Source organism: Sylvia atricapilla, chromosome 12 (assembly GCF_009819655.1).
Source record: "Sylvia atricapilla isolate bSylAtr1 chromosome 12, bSylAtr1.pri, whole genome shotgun sequence".
Lineage (NCBI taxonomy): Eukaryota > Metazoa > Chordata > Aves > Passeriformes > Sylviidae > Sylvia > Sylvia atricapilla.
The window spans coordinates 6647225-6666560 of record NC_089151.1 but is presented as its reverse complement, the minus strand read 5'-3'; the positions used below and the strand labels follow the sequence as shown (position 1 = coordinate 6666560).

Genomic DNA, 19336 nt, shown 5'->3' with positions numbered 1-19336 from the left:
TTTGTGTCCTGCTGCCTCCCCCGTCCTGCAGCTGGAGACCCCAAGAGCCAGTGCAGCACATTCCACAGACCTGCCATGGCTCCTTGAGGGAATTTCCACGGGGAAGTGCAAGCTAGGCTAGTTAAAGGGAGGTATTTAGGGCAGTCTTCACCTTTCATCAGAGAGGTAAGGAAAGCTTTGGCTGGGAGGTGTCAAAGGAAGGTACTGATGTTACCTGTAACAACTGGCATAACTTGTGGGCAGAATTCACCTTCTGGGGCTGCATTTGAATACTGCAGCAGAGGAAAGCCTGGAGCTGCCAATCCCTCTCTTCCACTGTCCCTAGCATCACAGTTCTCCAGCCCTGCCTCAAGGGCCTTGTCGTGGCTCTGGCTGTTTTTCTGGGAGCTGATTTTTCTCACAGCAGCCCAATGGTGCAAGAGACACAGGGAGACCAAGCTCTACCTGGTGACAGTCACAAACACTTCAGACCTCAGAGATGCACAGACTCTTTGGACGTGACCAAAGGCCCCCAGTTTGGCTGCAATACCTCACAGCAACAAGCCAGGTAACCTGATCTCTTTCCAAACCTTCCCAAGTTATGAGACTTGGATTCTGCACTGAACACAAGAGAAGTATTCTCTTAGCAACAGTGCCCCATGAGCCCCACTACTGCCACTCTCATTCCTGGCCTCCCCATACAGATTGTCATGTGCAATGCCACTCACCTTAAGCAGCTCATACATATAAAACCGAATATCAAAGTCTGTCAGGATCTGGTACAGTTGCTGAAACACATTTGGGGAGGGAGGAAAAAAAAGAGAGAAAAAATAAATACTCTGGATTTGGATTAGTTTCATTTTGTGCACCCTACCAGCCTCCAATCATTGACCCCATTCCAGATTCCCTAAGAATGCTACCATTCCTGAGGGCTCTCCTGGTCTCAGACTTGCCAGGAAATCTAGAAAGGATGCAAGAGCTCCTGTGAAATGCTACTGACATCATTCAGACTTGTCACAACTTTCCAGCAGGAGATGGGCAGGCTGTCTGTCCAAGGGGGACAGAGCAAAAGCTCTGGAAAAGGCACAGACAATAGTGACTTTCCTTCTGTTGTCAAGTCACTGTGATGACTTTGTATGTCAGCACTGACAACAGCATTCAGAGCAGGTGGGCTGGGAACACATGGGAAGGTGTCCAAGTGTTCAGAGTGTGACAGGGAGAGGAAAATATCAATCTAAAGGAACCTGAGGTTGGGAAGCACAAAGAAGAGAGACAGCCTTAGTGCCACAGAGATTCTCCTCTATCCCAGGGTAAAGGCTAATGCAACTGAAGAGCACCGGAATGCTTGTGGAACCAAGGAGAGCACAACTCGAGTTGTGGGGAGGTGTTCACTGCCACTGCTCTCCTCTCCTGTGTCCTTCTGCAGCTGCTCATGTGGAAGTGACAGTGTTCCAGGGGGTACTTTAACCTGCTCTGTGCCACCAGCACCATCACAGGAAAACTCATCATCCTGCTTCTCCCACAGCAGGTAACAGCTGGCCCCAAATTTGCCTTCTGTTCTGTCACAGGCTGCGGAATCAGCCCAACCTTGCTGAGCTGTTCTCTCTTCCAGGGAAAGCAAGGCAAAATGCCAGGGCAAGACAAGGAAGGACACTCACAGGGCAGCAATGGGACCAGACTCTCTGCCCTTTCTTACAAACAAGGGTCATCTCATATCTCAGACAAATCACCAATTGCATCAGCACTGGAGCCCGCTGTCCATCACAGGCACCACTTGGCAGCTTCAGGAAAAATCCCAGAGCAAGGGATTGAAATTCACACTCCAAAAAAGCAGCTCTGGCCCTGGATCCCCTCCAGGCCCATGTTGAGATCCTCAGGTTCCTGCTTGAGGGCCATCGCCAAACAGCCCCTGCCCAGCCCCCAAATCAGAAATCTTTTGACAAGATACAAGTGTCACTTACACACACAGAGCTTTAACAGCCTCCAGGACACAACTGCATTGTATTCTCGTGAGCTGGGATGATCCTAACGCTTTGGAGCAACCCAGTGATGCAGACAAGTGAGCAGGGAGCAAAAAAGACATAGCCACAAGCTACAGAGCCATAGCAGGGATGGATTTCCTGACTTGTGCACAACTGATGCAGGACACAGGGCCAGCAGAGGACAGCTGAGTCCTTCCAGAAGTCTGCTTAAATGGCTTCCAAGGTAACAAACACTGTGAGAAATGTGTAAAACATGTCTTCCTGGCATTCACTGCCCTGTTCAACTTCACCTGGCAACATCAATGCACCTGGGGAAGGGGGAGGGCAGGAAAGGCAGTGGCATTACAAGACTACAAGTGCTGCCTGTAAGTGGGAAGGGGACAGAAGGGAGGTCACCAATGTCTTCTCAGACCTGCAATGCTGTTGCTTCTCTGGCTCATGGCCTTTGGCACTGGGCCATGATAAGCCCAAACACTATTGGGCAAACAACATTCAACAGATTTCCCTACAAGAGCTGCCTGTGAAACCCAGCCCCTGTGACCTCTGTCAGTGCCAAGGCTAGCAGTGTGGCCAGCAGGGCCCAGCTCTGCTCACCACAGGGAACAGTCCTTGCAGGAGCCTGCTCAGCCCTGCAGGCAGCCAGTGAGCACAGACAGCTTTGAAGAAAGAGCCAAGGTTTCCACTGCAAGTGGGTCCTGCACAGCAGCTGCTTCAAGCAGATTTGGCAGTGGGCTCCAAATCCCCTTTGCCCAGCCTAGCAGGGCAGAACAGACACCTCCTTTGCAGACATGCCCCATGCTGTGTTCTTACAGCTGTCTCTGTGGAGTAGGATTATCAGAAACACCACTGTGGGGATCACTCAAACCCAGCCCAAACATCTGCTCAGCACTCAGAATCCCACGAGGCCCAGAGACCTGGGCTGGTCTCCTTTCTCCATAGAGAGCACTAGGAAAGGCCAAAGCCACCCACAGGCAACCACTACCCCTCTCCAGCTTTCAGTGATATTTTGGCACACATCACATAGCCAATCATAAACGAATGCTGTTAGTGCCTGAGGAGGCAGAGACACACTTCCCCCTCCACGGGGCTGACAGGAGTTAAACGCTCACTCCTCTCCCCTGAGTGAGCACACAGCTGGCTACGTGCAGGAAGCAGCATCTGCAGAGCAACAGGGTGGCTGTGAGGAGAGAAACTGCTTTGGGGTGCAGGCAGCAGCAGTAACAAAAAGGAAAACAGTTCCCAAAGCATCCAGTCTTGGCAGCCACACAAGGGAGGAGAATCTTTTATACTTCTGCATTGCTTATGCAGGGCAACAAACATTTTTTTAAACAAACCCTGGATGTACAAGGATAAAACCCATGCACATATTTCCCTCACAGCAACTGGGCCTGAAAATTCCCAAAAGCGCAGGTGAAGTGGAAGACTTGACTCAAAAGCCCACTGTACCCACAACTCCAGCAGGATGAACATCCTGAAGCACCCTTCCATTGCTCACCTTCCTTGCTCATCTTGTCTTCAACTCCAAACCTGATAGAGCAAACCCAGCCCAGAACTGCTCCTTGTGACCTGTCTCTGTCCCCTTCTTTCCTAAGGGATTTGCCTCTAAAGAGCAATGAAAGGCACAGTAGCAGGTATGCTTACAAACTACATGACAGTTGATAGTGGCTGAAGTGCAGGCGTCTCATTTCTAGTTTGAAACCAATTAGCAAAAGACATTTAATTTCACTGATGGTTCCTCAGCTGCATGTGGCTCTGCAGTGCAGCTTTCATTTGAGGCAAATTACTGTGGGGAGCTTGAATGCTCTCAGATGACAAGTAATGCAGCAGGTCTGAAGAGAAACACTAACCCTGCACATAAGCTGCTGTCCTCACACAGCAGAATACATATCCAGTCTGGCTCCAGCTCATCCTCCCGGCAAGTACAGTGCTGTCACTTCCAGAAGGGACCCAGACAGGTAATTTAAGAAAATGTAATCAGCTCTGGGGAGGTATCACCTAAGTCTCCTGTTTATACCATCATTTAAAAATAGTGAAATAAAAGCTTGTGCTTCTGATCTGGGATCGTCCACAGCCACAGGTGAGATCCCACAGAACTGCAGCTTCTGCCCAGGCACAGAGAGCTGAGGAAACCCAGCAGCCACTTCCATGGGTGCACTGACATGAACAGTGTTCTGCCATTTGAACAGGCAAAGGGGTCAAAGTATTAGCATCAAAGCAAAAAAATAATAATGCTGGAGGAAAGGAACTTCAAGAAAGGAGACAACTGAGCAGACATCCAAGCTTGTGAGCAACTACTGAAAACAGGACAGAGAAAAATGAAATCCTGTGAAGTGGTCAGCAACCAGCTGCTGCCTGCAAATCGTGTCACCAGGAGCTAAGGCCTTCCCCACAGGAGGAAGGCCAGCCAGGACTGCCAAAACTGCAGCAGCATCTCCTCTCCAGGGCTGCCAGCAGGCTGGGAGTCACAGCCTCAGCCAACAAGCTGCCCTGGGAACTCCTCACACACCCTGAAGGTGATTTGCCAGCAAGATGCTGGTTCTCATCAGAGCTGCTGAATCCAGATGTTAACACAGATGGGCACATCAGCAGCAGCCACATCCAAACAAAAAGAAGAGGTCCCTGTCACCTGGATTAGCTTGTGTAGCACTTAACTCCAGCAGAACTTGGCTGCCCAGGGAGATAAGGACTATGGAGCAGAGGGGACAAAGGGTGCTCTCCAGCTGCTTCATGTATAGAGGTACAGAGCCAGCTGAGACCTCCAACACAAGTGATCTCACGTACTCTGTACTCTCTACTTGCCACTTCAGAGCAAGGGAAGAGACATCTTGGGAGTTTCTATAGGGAAGACACCCACAGGCACCCTCAGCAGAAGCAGCTCTATAATCTGCAATTAGTTGCAGCCCAAAGAACCTACTCAAACAGGCAGACAGCTCATGGGAGTGGAGCATCAAACAACCCACACACCCCGTACACAGCCAGGGAAATTCAGGTTACAAATAAGCTCTGAACACAAGAAGCCACACTGCATGCCCTGGGGACACACTTGCATTCCCAAGACAAGTTATTCCTGCCTTGTACCAATCAGCATCAAAAGCATCAATACTTTCTGTCTTGGACTTGTACAGATGTGAATTTGGACTTCCCCAAGGAGCCAGGCTTTCTCCCAGGAGCCTAGAAAAGTCTGCTGCAAGCTCATGTAGTTGTTTCTAATGCAGCAGCCAGAGTTGAGCACTGTCATTTCTGCAATGGCCAGTTCAATGCTCCTCACTGGCTGCAGCAGTGCCTAGCCTGGCTCTCCATGTGGCCAGGATGGCCAAAGGACCGTGGACTCTGAGCCCAGCATTTTTCAGTTAAGAGTCCCTGCTGGCCACCAGCCTCAAGGTACTGCTGAACACTCCACTTTGTAAGACACATGTCCATTTCTGGGGGATATCCTTCAGGGTAACTTTCTCCTCTAAGGACTTGACATTTTGACTCGGAGACACACAAAGCAATCCTCAGCAAGGTGCACTACTGCCTGAGCAATGTAGCTTATCTCAAGCCATATATTAAAAACAAAAATCTATTAAATAATTGAAAAGTCCCTAAATCGAAATTTAAAAACTTCTAAGACCAGCCTTACAAGGAGCCTGTGGGTCACAGGAGAAGCATAGGGGCACATTCCCAACACATGAGGTGCTGGCACAGCCCAGCTGATGTCAAACAAAGCCCAGACAAACCGAACCTGCTTTAATTAGCCCTGAAAGGTCACCACAGAGCACTCCTCTCATGGCTGTTTACTTGATGGAGGCAACGCTCCTCTCCCCGCCCCAAGCTGTCAGGGCAGAAGCTACTGCAAGTTGCTGTTGTTGTGGCTCCTGCAGTGTATCTCTACATGAGATTAAACAGCACTCAGACCCCCATTGCAGCATGGCTGCAGCTCTGGCTACACACACATCCCACCCAGCAGCACCCAGCTCACCAGGCCTACCCCAGAGGGACAGAAACTACGTGTGCTGCCCCTCAGCATGCAGGCCTGCAGAAGCTGGTCTGTGAGCCAGCTGCCTCCTTTATAACCAACACCAGCCCAAGATTCTTCTTTGGGTGTTTGGTGCATCTGCTTCCTACAAAACCTGTACCTACATAATGATCCAGGACAGAGAGGAAGAAAAAACCACCATCCCATAGCATGGAATGAAAGAGATCCCTGAATGGTGCAGGAGGGATGACTGCTGGCTTTCTAATGGCAACTGCTCAATTAACTCTCCACCACTGACTTACTGACTTAGGGCAAAGGCTCACATGGGGGAATCAAAGATACCATTAAAATAGGTGTGGCTGCTAATTATAGATCCCTTGTCTAGAAGCATTTCGGAAGCAAAGGCAGTTGTAGCTGCATTCAGACAGAAGGACCCTCATTTTGGGAACAGTAATATCCCTTGGAGCCCTCAGACATCAAAAGAGCCAAGGAACATGCTGCAGCCTCAGACAAGAAAAAAAAGCTCAAGATGTATTCAAGAACGTTCAATCCCCCACTACCAGGCCCACTGGCAGTTGGAAATGAGCTCTCCAGCCTCTGGTACCCCAGAGTCCCCAGGTCTGAAAGATTCCAGAATAAATCAGTGTCACCAGCTCCATCAACTGCACTGCTGTAAACAGAGCACTACAGCTCAGGGATTAACTTGAGCTGAATATATAGCACAGCAGTGATTACTAAATTGAGAGGGGAATAAGAATATCTAACCTGTTGACCCTACTCCTCAGAGTTGGGAGTTCAGCACAGAAACCTTTTATGCCTTTTCACCTAGAGCCCATTAACAGGTTTCTGATTTACATAGAGAAAGAAAAGTGAAGCTGACAATTGCGAAAACTCTATAAATTCCCCCCACAGCTCTTGAGGATTATCTGAAAATCACAGCACTTTACAGAAATAGGAAGCCTCCCTCCTCCACACTCAGGCAAACTCACCTTAAAATCTGTGTTATTGATGTACTCAAACACCAGAGCAGGGGTCTTTGACTGCAAGAGAGAGAGAAAATCATGGTTTAAAATATGCACTTGACCTTTCTTTGGTTCCAAGAGACCTGAGAAAGCCTTTGCTTCCTGCCCAGCCCTCAGTAGGGAGAGCAAGATGGGACAGGACATGGAAGGTGCAGCTTATACCCCACACACCAACTCGGCATTTTGGCCAGTGCTGCTCCCCCCATGCCATGGAACAGAGAGAGCACCAGCAGCTAAAGCCTCCCAGCCTTCCTTAGAGGAGGAAGGTCAGCCAGGACTGCAGCATTTCCTCTCCAGGGCTGCCAGCAGGCTGGGAGTCACAGCCTCAGCCAGCAGCCAGCCAGAGAAAACTCCCCAGGAATGGGGTAATTGTGGCAGTGCAGATCATGACATGACTGCTGGTCACTGGGTAGAACAGCAACCAGAAGAATTAAAGTGCTTAATATCCAGTTGCCCTGGCTGGTACTTAGGTTCCAGATGCCAGACAGAGGCTAGGAGGCTACAGGCTTTACTTTCTTACAGAAAATTTATAGGACTTCAAAACCTTCCCCCATCAGAGGACACAGAAGGGGTGTTGAGGAGTCTGGGGAAGGTGGAAAGGAAGAGGAGCCCATCCAAACCAACCAGCCCATGCTTTCAGCTGGTGGGAAGAGAATCCCAGCACACGCCCCCAACACAGGCACCTACCACCGGATCCTTGACAGTGTCAATCAGATTAATGATGTTGGTGCCACCACGGAGATTCTCCAGAATCTTAACCTCGCGTTTTATCTTCTTTTTCTTCACTGGCTTAAATAGACAAAAGAAATTAGAAGTGAGAGTCCTTTCAGAAGTTAACATTGATTCCTGCCACTGATTTTGACTGGAACACATCACCTCCCCTCATCTCTCTGCTCTCACCCTCACATGGGAACATTTCTAGCACCAAAGAGGAAACAGACACCTTGCCTGAACTAGGATTTCCCTCTCATCCATGAAACCTTCCCTTGCATCAGGGGGACAATCAAACCACTCCAGCCAAACATAACCGTGACTCCAGTAACCATGGTTAAAAGTCTCTTTGACTGCTATGTTGTAACCTCAGCATACTGATTCAGGTTCTGCACTCAGAGCCACAGGACAAGCATGGTGGACCTACCTCTGTTTTTGTTTACCAGCACTAACCAGTCTTTCTTTCACTTTTCAGCCTGTTTCCAACGAGTACTTTAATCCCATGTAACAATAATCTGAGAGTCTTCAACACCAAGATTACTTGTAAGCTCAAACACTGCTGTGTCTCACTTGCAACCACCTCAAATGCACAAAGCTACCAACTATACTGCATGTCACTGCATCCATAACCATGATTATTTCTGAAGCCTAAAGACATTTTAAACAGTTTCGACTCCTCCTCCAATCTGCTCAGTCTCAGGAGCCCTCTTTGCAAAGTAAGCTTTTCTCTGGACATCACCCTGTGGAGAATGACAAAGAACAGCTGCTCCCAAGGCAGAGGCTCAGAGCTTGGGCTGGCTTTTACACTCTTGCTGATCCAGTGGTTCACTTCAATGCAAATGATTGTTTCTGTAACTCATCCACTCCCAGGACAGCCCTAGCTCTGTGCCTGCTGGAAAGGAAAGGCAGCTAGAAGCAGATAAGAGGTGAGACTTTTTTAATGAGTCTCAGCTATTGATCAGTATGTGCAGCACCAGCTGCAAGCCACCAAGTATAGCAGTCCTTTGGTTCCATAGCTGGAACATCCCCTCCTGCCCCACCAGTACCACTAAAAAGAACTGCAGAGACATCTTGCAGGGGGACTGGTAAAGCCCTTTGCTGGTAAAGCCCCATCTCTGAGGCTGCTGATGAAAACACTTCTCTCTAGACTTTTAGCTTTCTAAAACATTCATCATCTGGCACTGAGTCTGGTGTGTGTGGAGGGGTGTGATGAGGAATGGTGAAGGTATGAGGCACCTTCCCAAGGTAACACACATTAGCAGATGTCTGTGTGAAGCACAAGGAGCCACAGGAGCTCAACAGCTCATGATCCTCACCTCACCTCTGCCACAGCCTCCCACTTCTGTGACGGTCACAGAGTGCTGATGGGACAACTGATACTCCCCCTTACAGGCAAATCCAAAGCAATCCCTGTTTTCAGACCCCTGGCAGAAATGCATGAGCAGACAGGAGAAGGAACAGAAGGTTTTATATAGTGGGAAAATATGGCGTTTATGTAAGTGATAAAATATGCTGTCTTTCCAGGCTCTTCAGGTGGCTGAAACCTTCAGATTCGAATCCTGCTCTTCCCCTCTTGCAAGTTAAAAGGCATGAGCTAGACTTTAAAGCCAAAAGATGAGAATCTCAGCCTGAAGCTAAGTGCCAAAAATAACACCAATGCCAGCACAGGGAGCGTCAGCACCTCATAAAGCCACTGTAGAAAATGGCAGCAAGGCCACTGCAGCTGTCAGAGCTGAAGCGATGCAGGGCAAGGCTTGCTGGGGAGTGGGCGACCAACAGCCTCAGGGCAGTTCCCAGAGAACACTGGAGCTCCTGAGAGCTTAGACAGAAAGGGAGAATCAGCCACAGCAGGGGCATGTAAACCAGCAAGAGTGAGGGCTACATTTTGGAACCTGAGAGGAGGATGCTTCATTAGGAACGAATTTAATTTATGTCAGCATGGAGACGGACACCGCCCTTGTGTCACCCACATGCACAGATCTTACCAGAAGGCCAAGATGGAATTAGAGGATGTAATTTGGTTACTCTGCTTGTCCAGTGAGGCAGATGCACACACAAGCTGTTTTCCAAGGAACTTCAAAGGGGAACTGAGGCACTGACATCCTGAAGGTGCTCCCTGAATGGCCTGGCTATGACAGACATGCCTTTACAGCCTCTCTGCTGCAACACCTGCACCTGACTGGGAGCTGAAACAGGCCCTGAACACAGCCAAGAGGATCCAGCCCCCACTTTGAAACACCTTTTCCTTTGTACTGTAGTTTTTTCAGGGGTCTTTTGCATCAGCCAGGTAAGGGGAGGATATCCCTCTAGCCCTCCAAGATTTCCTTTTCTCCTTCCACAGCCACTGCTCCCACTGGGGCAGAAGTTGTCTTCCAGTCATTTCCACATATTTCTTTCACCGTTTGTAGGATGGGAAAATGATGCTCTATGTTATCTCCATCAGAAATCTATCCTTACCCACCACACATTAAAAACTCTAGAGCAGACAAAATGAGTGACTTTTAGAAAAAAGGAGGGAAGAAAGCCGATCTTTTTAAAATGAAATACCTGCAGATAATCACCACCAGCAGCATCTCTGACATCACCAAGGGAAGACTCTTGGGCAAACACTGTCTCAGCAAGAGGGAGAGTTAAAAGCCACTTGCTGTTTGCACTTTTTCCTGCTAAGCTGCAGGACTGCAGAGCACTGGCCAGGCCGGTCACACCATCCCCACATCACCTGTGAGCTGGGATGAGGGCCCTACAAGCCTCCAGGCAGGGCTGGGAAGCAGCACATCCTCAGATGCTCTCCCTGCACGCAGCCAGAGCTCAGTGGGGTTTTCCACCACTAGGTAAACAAGGATGCAAAAGAAATGCCATGGGCTGAAGTCATTTTAGAGGAAAAGCTATTGCCTAGGAGTGTCCTCAGAGACAGCAAGGTGGGGGAACAGTTTCCCCATTTCAGTGGTGACTGCTGGCCTACAGCCCATCCCACACAGCCTTCACCTACCCAGCCTCACACCACCTCCTACCCACACGTCCCACCCCACTGCTCCAGCCACAGCTGCAAACACCGTGTGCCACCCAAGGACACATCACTGGGGCTCCATTTTTGCCCAGTAACCGATTCCAAGCCCAAGCTCTTGTATCTGGCAAGTCAAACACCCAGCCCTGCACTGAGGATAAGTGTTCAAACCAGAGAAACCCTGCTGACTTCCCTCATGTCCCAGAGACCAGTACTGCCGAGACCACAGGCTGGCAGCAGCCCATCAGCCACGCACTGGGATTAAGTCTGGGTTGCTACAACTGTCTCCCAGAGTCACCCGATCTGTCTCTCCAAGGATGTTGACTCCAAACACACATGGATTAAATGTGAACTGAAGCTATTATGGCCTCCAACCATCTGCCTCTCCCAGCAGGGATAGCTTCTAAAACATCAGCCCTTGCAACTAGAGTATTTTTAACGACACTCATTTATGGCTATTTTATCAAACCAGGCTATGAACAGCAGCATTTCAAGTTGTGCTTCCTACACAGGCCAGTCCTCCTGCACTGGGAGGGGAATTTCCAGCAGAGGAAAGGAGCAGGCACCTCGACAAAATTAACTGCTCCTGAGTTTGACCTGCCTGTGTTTGCAAGGCAATGTTTTACACAGGTACAGCCTCCAACTCCATCTGTTCCCACGCCAGAGGCATTTCAAAGCTTTCCTCCATGCTGGGATTCTCTAGTGACCAGTATGGGTGAAAGCTTTTCCCTCTGAAAGGGGCTCCAACACAGTCCCTCTGCTCTGTGCAAACACCTACTTCCATGAAATCTGTACAAACTTGACAGCTTGGAGACTTCTGTCGCATTTGGTTGAAATTGGCCAACCAGTGCAAAAACTACTGGGGGGAGGAGGGGGAGAAAGGCTGACAGACAGCAGGATTGCATAAGACTCGTTTCCATAGGAAACCAGGCTAAAAGACATGTCTCAGTTTAACCGTGTCTACACTGGGAGGGGTTTAATTACTTCAACTGCATCAGTACCCTTAGAACAACATTACTGTCTAGCACAAGCCAGTTTTCCAGTTTCCCAGAAAATTGCTTCCTTCCTCAGGCAAACTGGAAGTGAGGTGGTTGTAGATTGTGGAGACAAAACACACAGCTCACAGCTGTCCACTAAGCTGAGTGCCCAGGGCAGAGGGACAAGAAGATCTCCAGCCACAGTGGGATGGTCTCTGCTGGACCCAGCTGCTCTCACTGGTAGTCCCAGCCACCTCTCCTTTGGTGGCTGCAGGTTTCCTGCCCTACCAGCCAAATGGATAAGGATGCTTCACTCCACCTGCAAGCCGAGCAGAAGAGGCAGTGACAGTGGCCAGAGCTACCCAAACTCTCTTTGCCCAAAGACTGGGGAGCATCATGCAAAGCTATCCCTCTGCAGAGGTGAAAAATGTCACATGATAAGCTTTGCAGTCAGGTAGATCCAGAAGAAAACACCTCTTTGTGACCAAGAGAACAGATCCTAGGTTATTTTTCACAGGATCATAAGTAAACTTGTAAGCAGGGAAGGAGTCCAGCTGCAGCAAACACCAGCTGGGAGAATTAACATTGTTTGCTAAAATAAACCTTTAAATAAAGACTGCAACCATCACATCCTGTCTTGAATGAATAAATGGCTGCCTGGTTAAACATCTTTTTTGCTTGGTTTCTAAAGCAGAGGGAGTACACTCTTCTGTCAGATGCTCCAGTTCCAGCCTTCCCCAGCAACCTGGGGATCCATTGCTTGAATTCAAGAAAAGAAAGAAATTAGATTTGTTATCCAAAGTTCTCTACGCATTTTCGCACTGTGAAAGAAAAGCAGTGACCAGGAAGGCATGTGAAATATGAGTTAAGTCCAAAGCATAAAAATCATTTTACATTAGCCCAGAGCAGGCAGCCCAGCAGCACACACACGCTGCCAGCTTAAGAGCACACGTGCTGCTCTGAAGGAATCCCAGAAGGTGCTGGGTTTTTTGCCCAGCAGGTGCTCTGAAACAAAACTGAGGTTAGCACAGCAGGAGAGAAGATTTAGCAGTCAAAAGATACAAATCCATGAGAAACTAATGTATTCCATCACCCCATAAAAAATTAAAAAATCAATTCTTTGCTCACCAAGCCTGAATAGCCTGGAAATACGACGACGCTTCCAGTGAACAAGCAGGGAGATCTGAACACACAACATCCAGGACCAGAGAAAGGCTCGAGCAGCATCCCTATCACAGGCTTTAAACATTTAAAAGCTGGCACTAGAAGCTCATTTGTCTCTAACAAGTATTATCGAAAGGATCACAATAATCGGCCTATAAAGCCCGACGCCAATTGCTCAATAGGAAAATTGGCCTCAGAGCAGCTCTGCTTATTTTACCAGACATCAGCTGGGAAATCAAATAATCGTATTCCAAAGAGCTACAACATCAAGGAGCCCACTTACGTTAACATTCTGTTGGCTGTTTGCATTTTACCACTTCCATTGTGGGAATTCAAACTTTTGTGAGCTGCTCTTGAATTTTAGAAAAGAGGGGGGAAAAACATACCTTGAAACGACTATTACTTTTTTAGTTAAATAAAATATATTTAAGTTTGGTACAATATCCCAGCACATGTTCTGAAGGTAGTTTCATTCTTTCCTTCAGAATCCTTTTTGTTCTAACATGGCAAACCCCAAAACAGCCCTCCTGGGGCTTCAGAACTGCCCATGATACATCAAGAATTCTGCAGTCAACTAAAAGGAAGACACGTGAGGACCAAGCCCTGATCCCCACCACCACCATTCCATGGGATGGGAATCATTCCTTCAGGCCCCTGCAAACAGACACAATGCTGTATCTCACCCTTCTCCACGTGGCAGCTGCAGCTTTGCAGCTCATCAGTTCCTTGGTGTTACACCACCACGAGAGTCACCAGCTGCATCTCCAGGCCTCTGTGAGACACCCAGTACTGTCCCAGTTGGTCTCAGCTCACATAAGGCTGGACTCCAGCAGCCAACTCTGCCAAGCTCTTTGTGGGCAACTGGTGTTTAAAAGAGAAGAGCTGTGTACCCATCTCTCTTGCAAAAAGGCTCATTTCAAGACTGCCAGAGGAGGAAGTGGGCCAGGGGGAGTTGATTCAGTGCATGCAAACGCAGGAGGAGCACGAGACAGAGTTACCAGGAGCAGGCATTGAACGCTTTGGTGGAAGGTCACCGATGCAGTCAAAAGCTCCAGCCTGAGGGACCAACAGCATCCAATCCTATTTCCCTGTGCAATCCCTTCTGCACATCAGCATGAGAGTCATTTCAGCCCCCCTGTAGAACAAGCTGATGAATGTGGGCTGTTCTAAAGCTTGTAGAGACAGAAGAAAACTTACCAGAGCCACTATCCCAACTTGGTTCTCTAGTTACCAGAGTGATATTTGGGGTTCAACATTGGCAGGACCTTCCAGGAGTGCCTGGTATGAGCAGCAGCTCTGGAGGGCTCATGCAGCCCAAATGGGGGAACAGGGGAAAAACAAAGGCAAACAAACAAGAATGCACTTGTGAAACCATGTACATGGTTGAAATTTCCAGTGCATGGACTCAGCACAGAGGGACAAAAGCCACCATTGGAGAAAAAGGCTATTTCATCATTGCTGCAGGACCTCCATCTCACTGGTCCTTGGACCTGCATTCTTACCCTACCTCCACCCATGTTGTGCCTATGCAGAATGACCACACAAGGGGACAAAACAGCCCCTTTCTGATGAGTTTAATGCTTTGCAGGCAAGTAGAGCATACATGGACACAGAGGTGCATCAGGAAAGCAGGATGACTCCTGATTCCTGTAGAGACCTGCCAACATGGATGCTGTAATCCCCACTCCCAGTGCACACTGGGATGGAGGCAGCACAGGAGACTGGGAGGTGAAGGAGACAGTGGTATGGCCAACACTTGGCACCAGCACTGACTGCAGGGAAATCATTATAACAGCATCATTCTCACTACAAGGTATCACCTGTAGCAGTTACAAGCAATGTGGAAAGTTAGCATTTAGCTTTTAGAGTAGCAACTTGCAACACTGTTCACATCCTCCAGGAACACTGTTACCCAAAACAGAGGATTCACTTAAAAGGCATGCTGGGAGACATTTTGGAGCTGCATTAGCAGAAAAACAAAATGAGAAGCTCATCAAAGAGCCAGGAGACAGCACAGACTGACCTCAGCGGCCCACCAAAAACCCCTATGTGGTAAGATATGGAAGAGTAGAGCTGTGCTTTAGATACCTGCATTGGATGTAGACAACACACAACCCACAGGCAACAAGGATGAATTAAACCTCCTTTGTACATGCTGAGGAATGTCAGGCCTCATCCTGGGAGTCAAACCTTAGCATCAGATTTAAGCAAGACACGAAAGCACGTACAGAACACTTTCACACTCTCCCCCTTGCTGGTGTGGGCTGTCCCAAGGCAGGCAGGAAGCTGTACCCAGATCAAAAAGCCCACAGGAACCTCCAACACCAGCGAGGGACTGCGGGAGCACAGCTGCTGGCTGAATCCATGCCCTGCTAACCTGAGGGGTAGGAAGGTCAGTACAGAGCAGAATCCCCACACTTCAGACCCTTCCCACTCTTTGCTCCCTGAATACATTGAAAAGTGGAGCTGTCCTCTGCCTCGCTGCTCAAGGTAAAAGCTTCTGGAGGATGCTGGGCAGGGGTGTCTGTGTGGCAATCCAGGCTCCTGCCCCACTGCTTTGCACACATCATCTTACACAGTGCATCCTAATGTCCTGCTGCAGTAGAGTGAGAAGCAACCTGTTTGCTTCATTTGCCTTACTAAAAAAAAAAAAAAAAAAAAAAAAAAAAAAAAAAAAAAGCGCTGCAGAATTTTCCCAGGAAAAGTGACATTAAGACCATGATATTTGTAAGACACTTGATCCAAGAAATGGTAATGTCACATTCATTTACATGATCTTAATTCTCTTCCTTTGCTGATACACATTATGACCACAACTAGAACATCCCATTTTCCTGCAGGATTATGCCTGGTCCTGCACTTGGGGGAGCAGAACTGAAAGGAAATGTTGGGTACTGGCCAGGGAAACAGGACACCTTGCTTTATGCAAGCCCAAATGGCTGAGGGCACTGTGGTACCAACCAGAGCCCTCAACTCCCTGGCTTGTCCAAAGCTAAAGTCTTCACTTACAAACAAACCAGGCGAGTGACTGCCCAAAGAGGAAGAGCAGTTATCTCCCTCATGCAGCACTAAACCAGGACCTGTGCTCTAGTCTCAGCTTTGTTGAAGCTAAGGGACTTGCCCAAAGTCACACAGGAAATCTCTGTGGCTCAGTTCTGCATCAAAGGGTGATAAAATTTCCTGATGTCTGTGGATGATGATACAAAATGTTCAGGTAGTACAACACCAAAGCAGGAGAAGCACTTGCTATGTGCTAGCTTGAGCTCAGTAAGGACAAGCTGCTTCAAAGAGCAAAGGCTAGGAAGACACACCAGTGGCTTCCCATGAAACTGAGATATTAAGACAGTGACTCTTGCTAAACTCACTCTAACACCTAACATAACATTATTCTCAAGAAATGTTAAAGAGAAAGGAGCAACTGTGCTAAAAAGCTCAACAGCATCCATTGCCCAACCATGGTACTTCCCTTTGACCCATCCCTGCATGACACAAAAACCTGAAGACTTTTGGTTGCATTTCTCATCTCAGAGAATCCAAATTTTTCCCCAGTTAGAAGGAACAGAGACACCAGCCCCTTTGCTAAGGCTCCACTGTAGATACATGCAATTACATTTGCAATGAAGTTTTAACTCTAGTTACAGGAAACCAGAGGCACTTTCCACAGATCAGAGTGATGTTATTGCCACACTTCACAGGTTTTCATAATGTACACAACGTGGTGCTCTGAAACTCCCTTTTCACTGACCCACTTTCCACTGAGGAGAAAGTTCATCTTTATTTATCTGGACCTTCTGCTTTTCCTTGCTCACTCACAAGAATGCTGTCTGCATGTTAATGCAAGTGGGGAGAGCCAGGGGAACCAGTGGCAACACCATCCGCTTCAAATCTGGGACAATCCAGTCTCCTGCTTGCAGGGCATTAAGGCAACACATTCAGGCCCCAAGGAGAAGGAGCACCCAGCTGCCCTCAGACGACTCTTGCCGGCTGACTCACCGTCCAAGGCTGACAGGCTCCCTAGACGTGACAGAGTTCAGCTGCCACAGGGACAGCAGCACTGCTCCAGGGGAGACTCTTTGGACCGGGAAGAGGCAAGGAGCAGGGTTCCTGATGACTTTCCCTGCAGCCTCCTCTCAGCCTCGTGGTGCCTTTCTGTGTGGGACAAGGCCAAGGATCTCAAACCACAGCAGTGCTGAAGAGGCCATCAAGGGCTCCAGAGCAGCATGCACACGTGCACAGTTTCCCTAGACCAGCCACAAGGCATCTTGCTGTAAAATCCAGCTCAGTATTTGCCACTTGTGACAACGGTATCACAGCAAAAACTCCTGCCTGCATCTGCTTTAAAAAAGACAAAACCCCAAACCACAAAAAGCATCCAAAGGAGGGGGAGGGCCAAACAGCATGCCAGAGGAACCTGGCTTGGCAAGGACACGTGAACCTCACCACTCTGCCCTGACGTCAGGCTCAGCCACAGAGGCTCTCCCAAACAGCTCACCTCCTTGACCACAGCCAAAGCTGGGGCTTATCTGCCTCCTCCCAGAGACAGATGGAAGATCATACCTTTCCCAGGAGTGCTGGCTGGACAAACCATGACAAGTTTTTTTGGAAGCTAAGGCAGATCCAAAGGAAGCAGGCATGGTGATTGAGTAGGAATGTCAGCAAAGACAGCATGACACGCTATCTGAGTGGATCTGGTGAATGCCTTAAGGCTACAGCCCTGCAGAGATGCATGTCCTGGAAAGCTGCTCTTCTCAGTGGCTGCAGGGGCACATTAAGCTCAGACCCCTCTGCACACTGTGGATGAATGTGTGCTCAAATTCTTAGAACACCCATGGTCAGACACTGGCTCCCACGTGCTCTTGGGGAACAAGTGACAAGTGTTGCTGGTCCAACAAGTGACAGCCACAAGTGTCAGCCAAGCCAGAACCAAACATACCGCAACTCTAACCTTTCATTTCTGTCTCAACTCCCCTGCCTGCCCAGAGATCACCAACACAGAGTGCTGCTAGGACAGTTAGGACAGCTCACTTTGAGCTGTTGCTTCAGTGTCAAACACGGTAAGACAGGCCCTGCAGTGTATAACCCATCCCAAACTACAACCATGTGCTCAGCCATCCCAAACTACAACCTCCCACTGCTGCACAAAGGTCCCCACAGCCCAGCCCCATCAGGGTCAACACACCAGCACACAGGCCACCAACACTGCCCAACTTTAGTAGGTCTCCTTGAGCCCCCTCAAGTTTCCATAGTGTTTACAGTCTGACTGTGATAAAGTTCTTTTCCACATCAGATCCTCTAAAGGACTGAATATAAAATATTGGTGCTTTTTTTAACAGCCAAGCATCCCACAGGCTGGCTCTGAAAAGGCCACATGCTGGCTGTCTAGAGGTTAACAGAAGGATTCTCCCCTCCAGGCTTCACATTCCTGTTGAAATGGCAGTCCCTGGGCTGTTTTAGACAGGCATTGCCAGATACGATTTGCCAAACAGAGGCAGAACACGCAACGCTGTTCAAATGTCAGGACTCACAGCTCTCCCCCACCAGAGGAACTCTCAGCCCCGAGCTATGCTGGACAAGGAGAGGTGGAGACATCAAAACATCGCTAGAGCACGCAAGACACCAAATCCATTTCCAAACACACCAACCCAACGTCCTTAACGAGAAAACAGGAGTTTTAGGGTGAAGAAAGAGATCAAACAGTTCTCTAGCCTCGCCAACCCAGCTCCTCTCTCTCTTGCTCCCAGCCACAAGCCTCTCCATCATCAACGGGATACTCACCTTGAGGATCTTCACGACGACCCTCTCGTTGTTGGTGATGTTGATGGCCTCAAAGACCTCGCTGTACTTCCCTCGGCCGAGCTTTCGAACCAGCTGGTAGTCGTCCTGATTGCTGCGGGCACCAAGAGGAGAGAGGCGGTGGTGGGGGAAGAGTGGATAACTAAGAGGGCAGCAGGCCGGGGAGGGGAGTCCTCTCCCAGCCTCTCGCCCTGCGCAGCCCCCGGGCACACCCCAGCCCGGGAGCGGGGGATCAGGAAACCCTCCCCACGGGCTGAGGCCCTCCCGCGGGACGGAGGGCGGGTCTCCGCACGGCGCTTTACCCCCAGCTCGGGACGTGCGACTCGTAGTCCCAGTACTCGCGGCTCCTCAGGCTGTTCACCTCCGCGTACACCCGCGCCCGGCTGCCGGCGGCCGGGCCGGGCATGGCGGCGCCGGGCGGCGGCTGCAGCAGGAGGAGGAGGAGGGCGCGGGGCCGGCGCGGGAGGCCGGCGAGGCGGGGCGCGGCGCGCAGGAGGGCGGCGGCGGCGGGCGGCAGGGCCAGGCCGGAGCGGGGCCGGGGCGGGGCGGGGCCGGCCCGGGGGCGGCGGGCGCGGGGCCCGCGGAGCTGCCGAGGCCCGGGCCCGGTGCCGGCGGCTGCAGGCGGGGCCGCCCCGAGCGCCGCGCAGCCAACCCGGAAACGGCGCCGCCGCCGCCGCGCCCGCCCAGCGCCGCGCAGCGCCCCCCGGCGGCGCGGAGGTCCGGCCCCACGGCCGCTCCCGCCATCG

General features: G+C 49.9%; 1 protein-coding gene across 4 annotated transcripts in view; it reads right to left on the bottom strand.

The window, feature by feature from the left end:
• Positions 1-19087, bottom strand: part of CSNK2A2 (casein kinase 2 alpha 2) — a 34285-nt gene extending 15198 nt beyond the window's left edge. For 3 of the 4 annotated variants that reach the window (XR_010744534.1, XM_066327567.1, XM_066327566.1), the window contains exons 1-5: positions 18893-19087; positions 18573-18684; positions 7629-7730; positions 6909-6959; positions 708-767 (exon numbers count right to left, since the gene is read on the bottom strand). Coding sequence is in view for 3 of the 4 variants with exons in the window: in XM_066327567.1 (XP_066183664.1) it covers positions 708-767; positions 6909-6959; positions 7629-7730; positions 18573-18684; positions 18893-18996 (429 nt within the window). In the remaining variant the exon portion in view is untranslated. The remainder of the gene's footprint in view (positions 1-707; positions 768-6908; positions 6960-7628; positions 7731-18572; positions 18685-18892) is intronic. The other variant, XM_066327568.1, reaches the window with a different exon arrangement.
• Positions 19088-19336: the final 249 nt, after the last annotated feature.